A 17,044-nucleotide genomic window follows, 5' to 3' on the forward strand; every position below is an offset into this window, starting at 1 on the left:
TCATTGTGTTCATGTCATATCAGATGGGGAGCTATCGTGGTTTTCGTGGCGTCGCGTGACACACAGGCAAAGTGAGGGTGGTTCAAAAATGTTTTTGACCAATGGCGGAGGGCTGATTGCAGAATTGGAAAAGAAAAATTTGCAATAGCTTTACGCTATAGCGCCCCCGAACACAGTACCTTCCCTGCATGAGGCAGATGTTAGCTACCACGAAAAGAAAATTATACAATTAATGAGAGCGCTCAGTGGCACACTGCATAATCTAGAAAACAGTAATGTTTCTTTATTCTTATCGGCAGAAAAAAATATATCCTATGAGCATGTGCCGAAAGCACATATTAAATGCGTGTGCCCTTAGTTGACCGCCATGCACTCTGTCTCCTTGTCAGCAGACGTATAATTGAAAGCGAAGAAGACTGCCAGCTTCTTCAGCATGCGGAGCCGTGGGAATGGCCCGTAACCGCAGACACCGTCGGCGTCCTCCATCTCGATGCCCACAGCGGCCAAGGTATACTTCACGTTCGTCGCATTCTTCTTGGAGATGCACAGCTGCATCAAATATCCCAGAGAAAACAATTGATGAATGATCACTGGCGGTGCCGATTAGATTGCGTAGAAAATCGTGGTAACAAATAAGTGAAAAAATTTTCGAACAAAGTGCTTTATTTCTAAGATTGAGAAGTGCATGCTCCTTAAGAAGAAAGTACCCAATTTAAACGATATTTTATGGAAAGTGTCCAATATTATAGACGTTAGAAGCCGTTAACTTCTTTAAACTGCCCCATAACTACCTTTTTCATGCTATCGGCAATGACAGAGCCGTATCATGCGCCATAATATAATGTGCCAGAACATAGCAACGTAATGTGCCATAACATAACAATGCTTGAGAAAATGTGCGGTTGCTTCAAACAAAAATGCGCAATTAGAGCACATTTTCTAGCACAGAATACATTTGCAGTTATGCCGAATGACGAAACATTGACAGCCGTACCTTGGGGGCGACCTGCGTCGAAACGTTTCAGTTAAATTCTATATATGGCAAATGTACATTAAGTTCTTACTACACACGTCATAAACCGTAAACTTTCTTTTTCCATCCGGGATAGTTGTGTGATCAGGCGTCACCCTAACTAGCACCTTCATCTGTACCGCGTTTACAATGCACATGTTGCACAACATGCACATACAATGCACATGTTGGAATGTATGCGATGCGGCGCTTTAGTAAGGCGGATAATTAAATGCGCGAGAGGTAACCTCGATGCGATCAATTTGATGACGGCAGGTATATGAGCATAAAGGTACGACACATTCGCGCACATTCTGAATGGTTGGCTAAGAACGTGGCCACCGTAAATGTAGCATACCGGGTGCTTTATGAAGTAAAGTGAAGTATATCAAACGAATGGCGAAATATAACTAACCCTCACATTTACACATTGGTGTGCTTTAGAGATATACGGAAGCCAATATTATATCTGTATGTTTTATGTAGAGAGTTCACAAATGAGAAGATGCTCATTGCGCTGGATTATTTCAGAACCTATAGATCCATGAAGAGCGGCTAAATAATAAACAAAAACATAATACACTAAAGAATCCATTAGATATATTTTACCATTATGGTAACAGATCAATGCGCTTTAGAGATGTCTCTGAGGCTAGGCAATAAATGTTCAGGTTTTATGTAGCAAATTATATTCGCGTTTCCGAAAGCTGAGGAGGAGGAGGAGGAGGAGAAACTTTATTATTGCAGAAACCGTTGCGCGGTTTATTCCTGGGTGGTTCCCTCTGACAGGGCTCCACTGGCGATCGCGGCTCGCCGGGCCTGGTCGAGGGTCGCCAGTTGGCTTCCCAGGTCCAGTTCGGAGAGTCTCGCCTCCCAAGACCACGTAGTGAGTGTGTGTGTTGTGACTCGTGGCGAAATTGCGTCGCCCGGACGGTCAGTGCATTCATGTGTTATGTGCGCGAGTGTCGCTGTGTGGTTGCTACACCAGGGACATGTTCGGGACGTATAACTGTCTGGGTAGATTGCGTGTAGACGAGACAAGTGTGGGTATGTGTTTGTTTGCAGGCGGCGCCAGTCCCTTGCCTGGAGTTTATTGAGAGCTTTGTGTGGGGGAGCGTATTGCGTTCTTCCGAGCCGTTGGTCCTGTAGTATTTGTTGACCTGTCGTTAATAACTCGGGGGTCGCTCGTCGGTCTGTCGGGGGCTGAAGAACGGTGTGGTCTGCCGCTCGGCTAGTGAGACCTCGAGCTGCGCAGTCCGCCTCTTCGTTGCCCCGCAGGCCTTCGTGCCCGGGGCACCAGACGATACCATGGGTCCATTGTAGTGTGCGACCAAGGATTCGAATGGCTTGTATAGGGAGTGTTCCATTCAGGTATAAACGACAAGCCGCTTGAGAGTCAGTAAGGACACGGGCGGACCTTCCCTTGCTCTCAGCGTCGCGAAGTGCGAGAGCGATTGCTGCTGCTTCTGCTGCTGCGCTGCATGTGGCGCGGATGGAGGCTGAGGCTACCAGGTTCCCCTGATTGACAACCGCGATTGTGTATTTGAGCCCGCAACGTGGCGACGAGGGATACGGGCTAGCATCCGTATAGTACGTATCCGGGTCTCTGAAACAACGTTTGTGCAACATGCGGGCACGCGCTGCTCTTCTTTCCTGATTGTGGGTGGGGTGCATGTTCTTGGGGATAGTGTCTACTACAATGTTCTCTCTAATGTGGTTAGGCAAGAGTTGTGTTTCTTCTTTGCAGTACTGAGGTGTCAGCGGGTACCCTAGCCGTTGAAGAAGGTGTCTTCCCTGTTGATTCTTGTTGAGGCGCTCACTCTGCGCTATGAGCGTGGCACTTGCTAGCTCCTCAAAGGTGTTGTATACGCCTAGCGCTAGTAATTTCTTTGTGCTTGTGCTTGACGGTAGCTGTAAGGCCGTTTTGTACGCGGTTCTTATAAGAGTGTCCATGCGTTCTGTCTCGCTTTTGCGCTTGACTTGATACGGTAGCGCGTACGTGACACGGCTGATGACGAGGGCTTGTACCAGTCTTAAGGTTTCGTCCTCTGTGAAACCATCTTTCCTGCGCGCTACTCTGGCGATGAGTGATGAGGTGCTTCTTATAACGTGATTTAATTTCTCTGAGGCTAGCTTTATGCCGTTGTTCTCCTGGATGTGCATACCTAGTATGCGTGCGGTCGGGACGCGCTTTATAGGTTGCCCGGCAATCTCGAGATGTATTGGCGGGGCTCGATGTTCCTTAGTTTGCTTAGGCCGGACTTGAAGGTACTCCGACTTGTGTGGGGCACACCTCATTCCTGCTGTGGTTAGGTATGACTCGATGTATCCGATAGCTGTGAGTAACGTGTTTTCTCTGTCGCCGTATGAACCCTTGGTTGCCCATAGAGTGATATCGTCGGCATAGAAGGCACATCCGAGTTTTGGGATGTTTTCCAGTTGTAAAGCAAGTTTTCTAAGTCCGATGTTGAAGAGGAAAGGAGATAATATTGACCCTTGCGGAGTACCCTTCTGCGGTAGGTCATATATGTCCGATTGTACGCCTGCTATGCCGATGCGAGCCTTGCGGTGGCTGAGAAAAGCCACGACATAATGGTATACTCGCTCTCCGCATCCTATGGCGGCGAGGCCATCTAGGATGGTTTCGTGTGCTATATTATCAAATGCTTTTTCTACGTCGAGGGCTAGGAGTATGTTGTTGTTGCTGCCCGGTTGTGGGTTGAGGACCTCTTCCTTGAGGAGGAGGAAGACATCCTGTGATGACATGCCTTTCCGAAATCCGTACATGCAATTGGGGTGTAGTCCATATTCTTCCATGTGTTGTTGCATTCGAGTGAGTACAGTTCGTTCAAGAAGCTTGCCTAGGCAAGACGTAAGCGAGATCGGTCGTAATTGATCGAGCCTGCGCGGTTTTCCTGGTGTGGGTATAAGGACTATGTGAGCTGTAGTCCATTCCTCGGGTAATGTTCCGCCCGGTGCCCATATTTCTTCGTTCAGCTGCTTTGTAAAGGCTCGCAGGGTTTCATCGCTTAGGTTTCTCAAGATGGCGTTGGTGATCCCGTCGGGACCCGGTGCCGTGTTTTTCTTGAAGCTCTGTGCTGCCGCGTATACCTCCGCATACGTGATGGGTGCATCAAGTATCTCGTTCGGAGCTCCCGGATATTGAGGGTATGGTTTCGGATGCCCGGTCCGGATTCCCGTGTACGTTTGCTGGAGTTCCTGTATGAGTTCATCCTCGGTTCCCGGATATTCGCCAACGAGTTTTTTTAGGGTTGTGTTTGTTTCTGTTTTGGTGTTTGAAGGATCGATGATGCTGCGGAGTATGTTCCATGTCTTTTTGGTGCTTAGCGTGCCTTTAAGCGAATCGCAGAACGTGCGCCAATTGTCCCTGTGAACCTTCAGGGCATAATCGTTGGCCTGTTTAGTGACGTTTGAAATCCTAAGTCTAAGTTTGCGATTTAGCTTCTGTTTGCGCCATCTTCTTGTGAGGCCTCTGCATGCTTCCCATAAGTGTATTAGATGGTTGTCGATTGCCGGCGTGTCGGTATCGGTTTGGTACACTTTAGTGTTGGCGTCATATAGTTCTTTGATGCGTTTGGCCCACTCCTTGATCGTGGTTAAGCGGCCTTGATGTTTCGGGAAGGGCAGACTTGTTTCTAAATCGAGCTGTTGCCTCTCCCTAAACTTCAAAACTTCCGTAAACCTCAAATGGAAACCGAAAGCATCACGATCTGGTCTTGGAACTGTAGGTACATTAAAAGCAAGCACGCATCCCTCTCGCTATACGTACAGGCGGCGCTAGTACCCCCGGATATTATCTGCTTGCAAGAGGCGGGAGAGCAACCGAAGCCAATTATGGGGTATAAAATAGAGTACGACCCCAGCTACCGTAGGGTGGCCACGCTCGTCCGAAAGCTGAGCTAAATTTAACCGGTCAGCATGCAAGTTTACCCGAATTACTTGTTTACCGTCACATAACCTTTGTACAAATATAGATACAAATACATATGAGAAGACAGCGGCCATGGTCACGAATGTTTTCGAACAATGTTTTCGGTTGCGTCCATGGCTTGCTTCCTGCCGCCCGGCTGCGGGCACTTCTGACACCATGTTTCTTGCGCATCTGATCAAGACAACACACACAGTGGTTGGGCATCAAAACAACTGCTTGTCTCTTTATTATGTTTGCTTTTATATCTTCGTGTGAGAGGGTGCCGCATGCGCAGAAGTGGTTAAGGTAAAGAAGGATGCGCTGCTATCAGCTCGTCTGCTTCTGTGGTAGCCAAGTATGATACACAGACCATACACTGCGCAATAACAATCGTGTCTTTAAAGTATTACATCGCTACGGGCTGCGGATAGATCCGAAATTTCAAACCGAGCGTCCTCTTTCCTTCAACTCGCGGCTGCCGTGCTCGAAGCCGGAGGATGACCTACTTGTGTACCTCCGCCAGCGTACTGGTGTCGACAGTGTGACTTCGCTGGTGGGGACACTTCATCATCATCATCATCATCATCAGCCTGGTTACGCCCACTGCAGGGCAAAGGCCTCTCCCATACTTCTCCAACAACCCCGGTCATGTACTAATTGTGGCCATGCCGTCCCTGCAAACTTCTTAATCTCATCCGCCCACCTGACTTTCTGCCGCCCCCTGCTACGCTTCCCTTCCCTTGGGATCCAGTCCGTAACCCTTAATGACCATCGGTTATCTTCCCTCCTCATTACATGTCCTGCCCATGCCCATTTCTTTTTCTTGATTTCAACTAAGATGTCATTAACTCGCGTTTGTTCCCTTACCCAATCTGCTCTTTTCTTATCCCTTAACGTTACACCTATCATTCTTCTTTCCATAGCTCGTTGTGTCGTCCTCAATTTGAGTAGAACCCTTTTCGTAAGCCTCCAGGTTTCTGCCCCGTAGTTGAGTACTGGTAAGACACAGCTATTATATACTTTTCTCTTGAGGGATAACGGCAACCTGCTGTTCATGATTTGGGAATGCCTGCCAAACGCACTCCAGCCCATTCTTATTCTTCTGATTATTTCCGTCTCATGATCCGGATCCGCCGTCACTACCTGCCCTAAGTAGGTGTATTCCCTTACGACTTCCAGTGCCTCGCTGCCTATTGTAAATTGCTGTTCTCTCCCGATACTGTTAAGCATTACTTTAGTTTTCTGCATATTAATCTTTAGACCCACTCTTCTGCTTTGCCTCTCCAGGTCAGTGAGCATGCATTGCAATTGGTCCCCTGAGTTACTAAGCAAGGCAATATCATCAGCGAATCGCAAGTTACTAAGGTATTCTCCATTAACTTTTATCCCCAATTCTTCCCAATCCAGGTCTCTGAATACCTCCTGTAAACACGCTGTGAATAGCATTGGAGATATCGTATCTCCCTGCCTGACGCCTTTCTTTATTGGGATTTTGTTGCTTGCTTTATGGAGGACTACGGTGGCTGTGGAGCCGCTATAGATATCTTCCAGTATTTTTACATATGGCTCATCTACACCCTGATTCCGTAATGCCTCCATGACTGCTGAGGTTTCGACTGAATCAAACGCTTTCTCGTAATCAATGAAAGCTATATACAACGGTTGCTTATATTCTGCACATTTCTCTATCACTTGATTGATAGTGTGAATATGGTCTATTGTTGAGTAGCCTTTACGGAATCCTGCCTGGTCCTTTGGTTGACAGAAGTCTAAGGTGTTCCTGATTCTATTTGCAATTACCTTAGTAAATACTTTGTAGGCAACGGACAGTAAGCTGATCGGTCTATAATTTTTCAAGTCTTTGGCGTCCCCTTTCTTATGGATTAGGATTATGTTAGCGTTCTTCCAAGATTCCGGTACGCTCGAGGTCATGAGGCATTGCGTATACAGGGTGGCCAGTTTCTCTAGAACAATCTGTCCACCATCCTTCAACAAATCTGCTGTTACCTGATCCTCCCCAGGTGCCTTCCCCCTTTGCATATCTCCTAAGGCTTTCTTTACTTCTTCCGCTGTTACCTTCGGGATTTCGAATTCCTCTAGACTATTTTGTCTTCCATTATCGTCGTGCGTGCCACTGGTACTGTATAAATCTCTATAGAACTCCTCCGCCACTTGAACTATCTCATCCATATTAGTAATGATATTGCCGGCTTTGTCTCTTAACGCATACATCTGATTCTTGCCAATTCCTAGTTTCTTCTTCACTGTTTTTAGGCTTCCTCCGCTCCTGAGAGCATGTTCAATTCTATCCATATTATACTTCCTTATGTCAGCTGTCTTACGCTTGTTGATTAACTTCGAAAGTTCTGCCAGTTCTATTCTAGCTGTAGGGTTAGATGCTTTCATACATTGGCGTTTCTTGATCAGATCTTTCGTCTCCTGCGATAGTTTGCTGGTATCCTGCCTAACGGAGTTACCACCGACTTCCATTGCACACTCCTTAATGATGCCCACAAGATTGTCGTTCATTGCTTCAACACTAAGGTCCTCTTCCTGAGTCAAAGCTGAATACCTGTTCTGTAACTTGATCTGGAATTCCTCTATTTTTCCTCTTACCGCTAACTCATTGATCGGCTTCTTATGTACCAGTTTCTTCCGTTCCCTCCTCAGGTCTAGGCTAATTCGAGTTCTTACCATCCTGTGGTCACTGCAGCGCACCTTGCCGAGCACGTCGACATCTTGTATGATGCCAGGGTTAGCGCAGAGTATGAAGTCTATTTCATTTCTAGTCTCGCCGTTGGGGCTCCTCCACGTCCACTTTCGGCTATCCCGCTTGCGGAAGAAGGTATTCATTATCCTCATATTATTCTGTTCCGCAAACTCTACTAATAACTCTCCCCTGCTATTCCTAGGGGACACTTCGAGATTTATTAAAGACAACATCTGTTATCTGCGTCATCTGTTGCTTCAGTTGATGATTTGAGGTGACAAATAATAAAACACACAGACGGAATGTGTGCGTGCTTTTTTGTTTTGTTTTACTTTGCACTGAAGCAAGATAGGTGTACTTCCGCTTCGTCTGCTTGTTCCCATGGTCGTGCTGTAACGTGTGCAGGTACCGAAACCATGCCATTTTCTACCATGTTACCGCGCGTGATCATGCTTTGCGATCCACTTGTTCTGCCTCAATATTCGTGTAGCACAGAGTTATACCGCTAGTCATGGATAGTTGCGCACAGCGCGCAAAATCGTGCGCTGCGTGAACGAGACAACAACTCGCGCGACGCCGTCAGGGGAAGTGCGTAGCGCCCAAAAAAATAACCGAGGAGAAAAAAGAATGAAGGCGGATCCTGTGACGTATGCGTCACGTAATCTTCGAGGTTCGGTATGGCAGAACACAGGGAAGGAATTTCGCTTGTGGAGGCTAGATAGGCCGAGTGGAAAGAGCATCTTGCTTGGCAGTGGAGCCCGCCTGCTGAAATCATGGGTTCACCGCACTGAAATATTCTATCTTGGCTATTGATGAGCCGATTTGCAAAATTTTTTATGACAAAATGCTCCCTGGAGGACATGTAACACCTTTCAGCCTATAACCAAAATCTGGTATGGGGCTTGGTGAGGGGCCCTGTAAGGATACCATGTCACGGCCACATCTAAAACAGGCTCTTTCTGATATAATTCCTCAGTCTCTCGACCATTCTATAATCTACGTGTTGCTAGACACAGTTACGCGAAAAATGGCAACTCGTGCGCTAGCCAACCGATCCTGGCTTTCCTCAAAGAGAAAGCTAATTTGACAAAAACGATTGTGTCGTAACCTCCGGAGCCTTATCGTCCGCGTGTGTGCGCACACATAGGTGTTGTTAGTTCATGTTTTTCGTTCTTCTTTCCTGTGTGTAATAAATATTCGTTTGAAGTCAGCTCGTGCCCTTGCATTTTTTCATCTTCCTCCAAATTAGTTATCGCACTGGGCAGCCACATTATGCGACCTTCATTAACAAACACATTTAACTCAAAGGCAACGAAACGCGCTGGCGCCTTGAACGCAAGGCGAAGTCTGCGGAACTACCGGTGCCTGGCATTAACCAGCAAGCATGCTTGCATCTCTTCTTCGTGGGTGCATTCAGTGCTGCACGCATCGCATGCGAGGGTTCCTGATAAGAATTCGCGGTGTGTGCTGTTATTGCGACTTCAAGTGCTCTAACGCCTAATATGCCTGTTTGCACGGTTTTCTGAATAAACTTCATAGCTCACGAAGTTGGTGTTTTGAGAAATAGTGACCAAATACAGAAGTTGTATACAGGCAAACTTATAAGTATGCGCGTGTCATTTCGTGGTTCAATGAAAATTGCTGTCTCGTGTTCCGTTAGTTTATAGCCATTACACAAAACGCTTGAATTGTTTTTCTGCTTGCGTCAGAAGATCAACAAAGCAGTTATTTCGTAATTTTATGAAACAGGTGATCTACCTTGCAAATCACATGCAATAAAATTATTTACTGAATACGTGTCCTGGGGACCCAATTTTCACACGTTACTCGGCATACAGTATATGTATGTTTGCCCAGCTTTCTCGGTGGAATATGCGAGCTACGTGGTTTACATGTTAATAAAGTAGGAAGCATAATTTGGTGAACGATGGTAAATATTTGATCTATGCATAATATTGCTAGCCTTCGAAAAAAGCTGCAATTCGAGCATTTTGAAGTGTAGCAAGTCGTTATCCGCAATGTTTGGCAAGGTCATAAAACTGTCCAAACCATCAGCTTCACAATCTGTAAATATATGGAAAATGTTAAGAGTACTACATGCCACAAGCAGATGTTTCTGGCTTGAAAAGACACTTTGCAACTGATTACGGCATCGTAAATTTGTTTTCTTTCATTTCCTTGTGTAATACGAGCATTTTAATTTATATTTAACGACGTTGAGTGGCCCGAAAGGGGTAATGCGTATGCAAAATTTAAAAAGTGTACGTTTATATGGCCGTTGAAATAAACTACGTATTGAAGTACTCCAGAGTGTTGTAAGGGTTTTTTTACGGATGGGCCTGTAATTGGCAACCTGCCTTGGCATAACAGCAAATGGCACTACAAAAATTTCAGTGAATATAGGGGGATTGCTATAGCAAAAGTCCGTGCTAACTGAAATGTATATAGATCAAACAGACCTTTTCTAAAAATGCCTTTAGAGAGATCTCAAAAGCGTCCGCTGCCGTTCTATGAAACGTTCCCCAATGGCCCGAGAGAGCTCTCCCTTAACAAAACTTAAAATTCGTAAAATTGCGCGGCACGTTTATCGTACTGTGTGCAGGGATTCTTATGTTCCTGGTTTATTTAGAAGCGCTACAAATAGTTATTGAACCATCCTATATTATCGTGTTCTTTTTTAATTCTTTGGTATTAGAGGAGTAGATTTTAATGAAGAGAAAGGAGGAGAGGTCGGCCTGGAGAGCGTGTCTCTAGCCTGCTACTCCTCACTGGGGAATGGGGAAATGGTAAATACAGGGAAAGGTAGGTGGCGGGTGATTATGATATGTTACAATGAGATACTATATACACGTTGTCCAATATGCGGATGCGCACTGGAGACGCAATACACGTAAGAGTAATCTTGCGCATACAAAAAGTAATCTTGCCATAAAAAGTTATTGCGCAAACACATTTCGCACTGACTACACGTCTCACAGCTTCTAGAGGCGATCGTCTAAACCAGTCTCACTTAAAAAGTTCAAAAGTGCTTTTATGGCACGTCGGGCACAGTCAACACTGCTCCACGCGCCCAAAAGTTTTTTTTCTGAAAAGGGGCGGGAGTCCAAGCTGTCAACAGTAGATTTGAGTTTTCTTTTAAGACGTAAGGACGTGAGCCTGGTGTTCTAGGTTAATTAAGTGGCCCAGCTTTTCATGCCTGGTCACTATAATGTCTAGGTAATGGGTTATGTAACACAAAGTCGATAGGGAGGAATACTTGAACACTTGGGAACAAATAGTTAGGCAAAAGGTCAGGACCTTCAAGGAGGCTTCCTACAAATGACTCAATATTTCGCCGATTGTCCCCACAGAACTCGAACCGTTGCATGCGTACAATGCTTTCAAGTGTGTGTTTTTATTGCCAGAGACCAAAACTCCTACCACAACTCCCTAAAAGAAGCATCTTCGTTGAATATTGCGTTGCGATTCTCTATGGTCGCACAATTCTCGTGTATTATTTAAAACGTTCTAACACTTTCGGGAAGGAGTACTGAAAATATGACAGATAGCACCGTGTATACAGGGTGCTTTCGGAAAATGGAGCCAACGTGAAATTGAAATAACCAAATTCTGGTGATTTACATATAAAACACGATCTGATTATGCGACATGCCTTACATGGAACTCCTGAATAATTCTCACCACCTGCGGTTATTTCATGTTTCCTTGAAGCTACCTATACGCACGTTTATGCATTACGACTGTATCGAAAACGGCCGTCGCGTCTGGTATGGAACGCACGTCCTGCAGCTCAGCAGCCTGGCCCCATGTGGTGCCACGGCCGGTAAGATTTATAACTATGACGAAGCACTATAAATAGAAAAAAAAACACACTGTTGCCTAATGCCGCTACAGGGTCGCACATATTTTTTTTAACTTTTCCGGATAGTGGAAATCACAATCCGGATAGGGAAAATCTCAGCACTTCGACTCCGTTTAGGTCCTCAAATTCTGAAACTGGGACGATTCCAGCTCCTGCAGTAACTGAGTTGGCGCATTCCACTCCTAAAATTCCCTTAAATTCAATCAAATTGTTCTCTATAATTTCTTGCTACTGGTACTTTCATGTTCAGCGATACAGCCACATATATTTAGAGCCTGAACAACGTAAGAAAAATTATTACGTGCTAATGTTCGGACAAGGGCAAGCAGGCGTCATGGCCTTTGATTTCTTTGGTACTTCTTTGCCTGTAACCTCACTGATTATTAAGCATTCGGGTAAAGAAAACTAGAAAATATTCTTACACCATGTCGCCTGTAATGGGGGGACGCAACCTTAAGGGAAAAAATAGTCCCCACCATCCAGCCCCTGCGAAAGTTGTTGTCCAGCGAATCTGGTGACTACCACGACTACAACAGATGGGGGGAGGGGGGGTTATGCAATGTAAATAAGTTCGCAGCTAATGGATTCGCTTCTCTGGCGCCTCTTTGCCTTCAACAATTACTGGCATATTACCGCGGTTCATTTTTCACCACAGCTCATTTACCACCTGTTATTGCGTCTTCTGGATACTTGAAACTCTGCGAACAAAAATGACATCCTTTCCAAATGACCGTAGGACCACCCAGAGTGCTATCGCCAGCAACGTAATCATTTTTGGACGGCATTGTTTAGTCATAGGTGGCGCATACTCCTGCTAATTTCAATGCTTGTTCATAACTTAGCTTCCTAAATGAACAGTGAATGAACTGACTGAAGAGAAAAACCGAACTCTTTGAAGAAAAATTTAAGGAGTGAAATCTAAGTTTGTCTAAGTCAAATCTAACTTGAGTGAATATAAGTTTGTCTGGAAATGAAAAGTTTCCTAGCGAATAGAAATTGCAATTTGAATTATGGGATTTACGCGCCAAAACTACTTTCTGATTATGAGGCACACCGTAGTGGAAGACTCCGTAAATTTCGACCACCTGGGGATCTTTAACCTGCACCTAAACCAAAGTACACGGGCGTTTTCGCATTTCGACCCCATCGAAATGCGGCCGCCGTGGCCGGGCCAGCAAGTAGAAGGGTATAACGTCCTGAAATCCGTTTGTTTATAAGTATGATGGCAGTAGAAGTCATGAATAAGCCGATACAGAAACAGCTGCTGCATTGAATAAATATATGAGAAATGTAATAAACCAAATCCAGTAGAGTCTCATTGGCCAATTTATCGATTCTGTGGCCTCGCTTTACCAGTCAAAGCTCGGTCACTTCGGGCCCATTCCATTCGAATTTAACTCGTGGCTTTTAAAATGTGGAATAATTCCGGAAACATTCCCTCTCCAGAGTTACCACTCCGCCACTCTGAGCTGGAGCCAACGACACAGCAACTGGCTGCTCAGCTGTGGCACCACATAGTGATTGAAAACACAACCGAATTGATGAAAGTGGCGTAAGACTTCAAATTTGAACTTCAATCCAAATTAAGAGCTGCGATCACGTCGGGTAGGTAAGCGCTTGGATGTTTTCTCTTCGAACGATGAGAGGAAAGTAAATGTCAATACTGTAAAGTTTTCGCAACCTGTTATACTGAACGCAACTCCACGTCACATTCACAGTGAACGAAAGGAACAAAAGTACCCCTAATGTACCCAAACTATCTGTACTAAACAAATTACAATCGCCAAATCAGGCCACGGAAGCTGGGGCCTGTTTCATGTCATTCCTTGTCACTGCACTGCAGTCCTAGGTTGCGTTTCACGCCGACCTAAGAGAGCAATCTTTTGGATAAAGATAGTGAGCTGCTGCCTTTAATCATCATCATGATCATGATCACAATCATCATCACCATTTTTGGCCTATTTTTGTCCACTGAATCCCTAAACCATCCCCTGATTTCCCTATGTTAAGATGGCTGGTTCCAGCTTGAGCCACCAAATTTCCTAATTTATGCACCCCACCTAATTTTGTGTTGTCCTTCACTGCCCTTGCCTTCCTTTCTATAACTCTAATAGTCTGTCGTTATCTGGCCTACCCATAGTATGCTGTCTGACCTACCCAGATCAATTCCTTTCTCGTGAGGCCAACTAGAATATCGGTTATCGCCATGTGTTCTGTGATCTGCAGCCCTCGCTTATTGTCTCCTAATGTAACACCTAAATTTTCCTTTCCATCGCTTTTTCCGCTGCCTTCAACTTGATCTCGAGCTTCTTTGTCAACCAAGTTCTTACCCCATAAGTTAGCGCGCAAAGAATGCAATCCTTAGATAGTTTTGTCTTCAACGACAGCGGTAAGCTCGTGGTCAGGGTTTAGCAATGCATGTCGTACGCACTCAATCCCTTTTTTGTCTTTTGTAATTTTATTTCTGATTGTGAGGGTCAGCTATAAGTAATTTACCAATACAAACTTACTCCTACACAAGGTGCAGAGGCTGATTAACCATCACAAATTCACATTTCTTTGCTAGGCTATTGATTATTACCTTCGTTTTCTGCACAACAGACTTCAACCCACTCTTCTACTTTCCCAGGTAAGGTCCTCTGTCATTTGTTGTCATTCGTCGCCGGTGTTCCTGAAGAGGACAATGTGATATGCACGCGGACGTTTATTGAGATATTTCGCCGTTTATCTCCCCCCCACTTCTAAGCCTTCGCTCTCTTCTGCCTACGCCGAGCCGCAAAATGTTGCTGCAATAAACTTACAGAACTACGACATAACAATAACAAAGCCTTAACGCCTAATCAGTTTACCTACATCAAGCTACACAGCAGAAACAAGCCGAATCCATGGCCGAGCAAGTTCTGGCGTGTTCTCGTCGTACGCTACTCCGCGCCTAACTTTTTCAGTGTCGGTTGAATCACAAGTGATTTGCACGGGCTTTCATTTTTCTGTGGGAATGCACGCAAGACACAATTTTCGGCCGCACTCCACACGCCACTGAATACGGCGAACACCTCCTGGTAAGATAAGACGCTGCTAGCTTATAGCTTCAGTTTCAATTCGTGTAGGGCTGCAGTAGACCATATATTCCTTGGACATTGTGTTAAGATTTAGAAATCCATTTCAATACGCTTACAGCGCTGTGAAAGTTTATTTCATTACATAATATTTCCTGTTTTGTGTGTGTGTAAGAACTACTAAAATGTGTTCTCAACACCATGATCACATGGAAAATAAACGATCGCTCAGCAAAGCAATGATGGACATGCAAAAAAAAACACTCAGTGCCTTTGCACTCTGCTAAGAAGGATGACCAGTGAAGCTGTGTATATGAGTTGCTTGATGGCGAACTGCACATCCGCCGTGGGTCGGCCGAGCAGGCCACAATCTTAGGAACCGGTACTAATATAGAGAGTGCTTGTTTTCCGCTTTACCTCCCCCGCGTGTCTGTCCGGTATTGCACTATCTCCGGAATCGGTCCACATATGAGGAGTGCTTAACGTCTGCTTCACCTCCACCGCGCATGCGATTTTCTGCCAAAACTCTCTGGCATTCGGAATTTGATGAAATGGGAGCACCGGATTTGGCCGTCCCCGTCCAGCTCACCTTCGCGTGATCGGCGTTCTCGGCCTTGTTCCCTGGAGCCCTGAGCCTAGGGTTGAGCTGCGGGGAGTCAACACTAGGGACCGTAACGTTATTTACACGGACGTCGAAAAGTCCTTTTAAACATTGCGGGGTTTTACGTGCCATAACCACTCCCTGATTACGAGGCTTGCCATAGTGGAGGACACCTAAAATTTCGACCACCTGGGGTTCTTTAACGTGCACCTAAATCTAAGTACACGGGTGTTTTCGTATTTTCCTCCATCGAAATGCGGCCACAGAGGCCTGGATTCGATCCCGCGACCTAGTGCTCAGCAGTAGGAAAGTCCGACCATGGTCGCATTCTAACGGCAGTCAACGACTCCACACACTCAGACATCCGAATCTCGGCCTCAGTGTGCACCCTTTGTAGGAGCACAGCTGAAGCAACTGCAATAGCTATAGCAATTAGAAAAACAGACACGAGCAGAAACTCGATGGCAGTCGTTAAGAGGAAGCTTTAGCTCGAGCCCAACTCCGACGCGGCCTATTCAAATACATGTAAAACGCAAAAACGTTTTTATGAGATAACCCCTGGACCGATTTTGTTGAAATTTGTTGCATTTGAAAGAGAACGTTAAATTCTAGTGACTGTTGCAAGCGAAATTTTGGTTTAGGTCTTGAACTTTCTTAAAACGATTTTCAAATATTTGACCGTTTGCAAAAAATAGAAGCACGAAGTTTACAAATTGATAGCTATGCATCAAGAACTGATATCGCGGTTCTGTAAACGGCATCCATTAGATCATTCAAAGCGGACAAATTCAATGTGTCATCTTACATCTTACATGAATTTGTTACGTTGGTTACAATGGTTTTACAAAAGTTGTATTTCCCTATGATTAAATTTTTTTGTATTCATGTGTAACATATCACTTTTGTCCGCTATGGATGTACTTTTAGATGCAATTCACAGAATTGTGTTATCATTCTTACTGGTGGAGTTACAGAGTTGTAAACTTGATAGATTCGTTTCTTGAAAATTTTTTATTTTCGCCAATTTTTAATAAAAGATTCACAACCTAACTCTTATATTTGAAACCAACAGTCACTAGATTTTCCGTTTTTCTTTTAAATGCAACAAACCTCGTCAAATTTGGTGCAGTGGTTGCCGAGAAAAACGAATTCTCCTTTTACATATATTTAGATAGGAGCACTCGAGCTAAAGCTTCCTCTTAAGGACTCGCAAGTGGCGTGTCGGATGTTTATAAACGAACATCTACCACGCATAACTCTCAAGCAACTAGGCGAAAGACTCCGCGCATCACACGGCATCACGTGGTCGCTCTGTGCGCTCGGGAGTCCCAGAAAACAAACCAGCGAACGCACTAGCTCGTGAACTAGCGAACCGAGCAGACGGCGTCCCGAGTAAAATTGAAAGGTACTACACCCTGAACTACATCCTGGTGCCTCAACTTCGCCAACGACAAATCTACGCGTTTGCGCATCTGCAGCTCGGAGTACGAGACGCTCGGAAGTAATAGATAAATCCAGACTCACAAATTTCCGCATTTGGGACTGTGGCATGCAATCTCGCCAACCATGTATACCGATCAGTGTCCCTGGTGCGGGGGACCGCCGTATCTTGCCCAGATTACGTGGCAATGTCTACATAGGTCACCCAACATAATCTCGCCCATGATACTGACCTCAATCAGGGAGACTTGGGAGGCCCTTCCTCACTCGAGCTAACTTGGAGACCCAGAAGGGTCTCTTAGACCTGGCTGAACATAGAGCAACGGCCACTGGAGTACTCGACTAGGGATTCACCCTTCCCGCTCTCTTGTATTCCTATCTATCAAGAAAAGTTTTTCAATCAATCAAAAAACATCCGCCGTCGGTCGGCCC

The 17,044-nt window shown here is 45.3% G+C and overlaps 1 protein-coding gene across 2 annotated transcripts in view; it reads right to left on the reverse strand.

Annotated features, from left to right (window-relative positions):
• Nucleotides 1-268: 268 nt before the first annotated feature.
• Nucleotides 269-17,044, reverse strand: part of LOC142578035 (uncharacterized) — a 132,664-nt gene continuing 115,888 nt past the window's right edge. For both annotated transcript variants that reach the window (XM_075687457.1, XM_075687456.1), the window contains one exon: nt 269-549. In XM_075687457.1, coding sequence (XP_075543572.1) covers nt 355-549 — 195 coding nt within the window. In that variant the 3' untranslated portion in view covers nt 269-354. The remainder of the gene's footprint in view (nt 550-17,044) is intronic.

This window comes from Dermacentor variabilis, chromosome 4, assembly GCF_050947875.1.
Source record: "Dermacentor variabilis isolate Ectoservices chromosome 4, ASM5094787v1, whole genome shotgun sequence".
In the NCBI taxonomy this organism is placed as follows: domain Eukaryota; kingdom Metazoa; phylum Arthropoda; class Arachnida; order Ixodida; family Ixodidae; genus Dermacentor; species Dermacentor variabilis.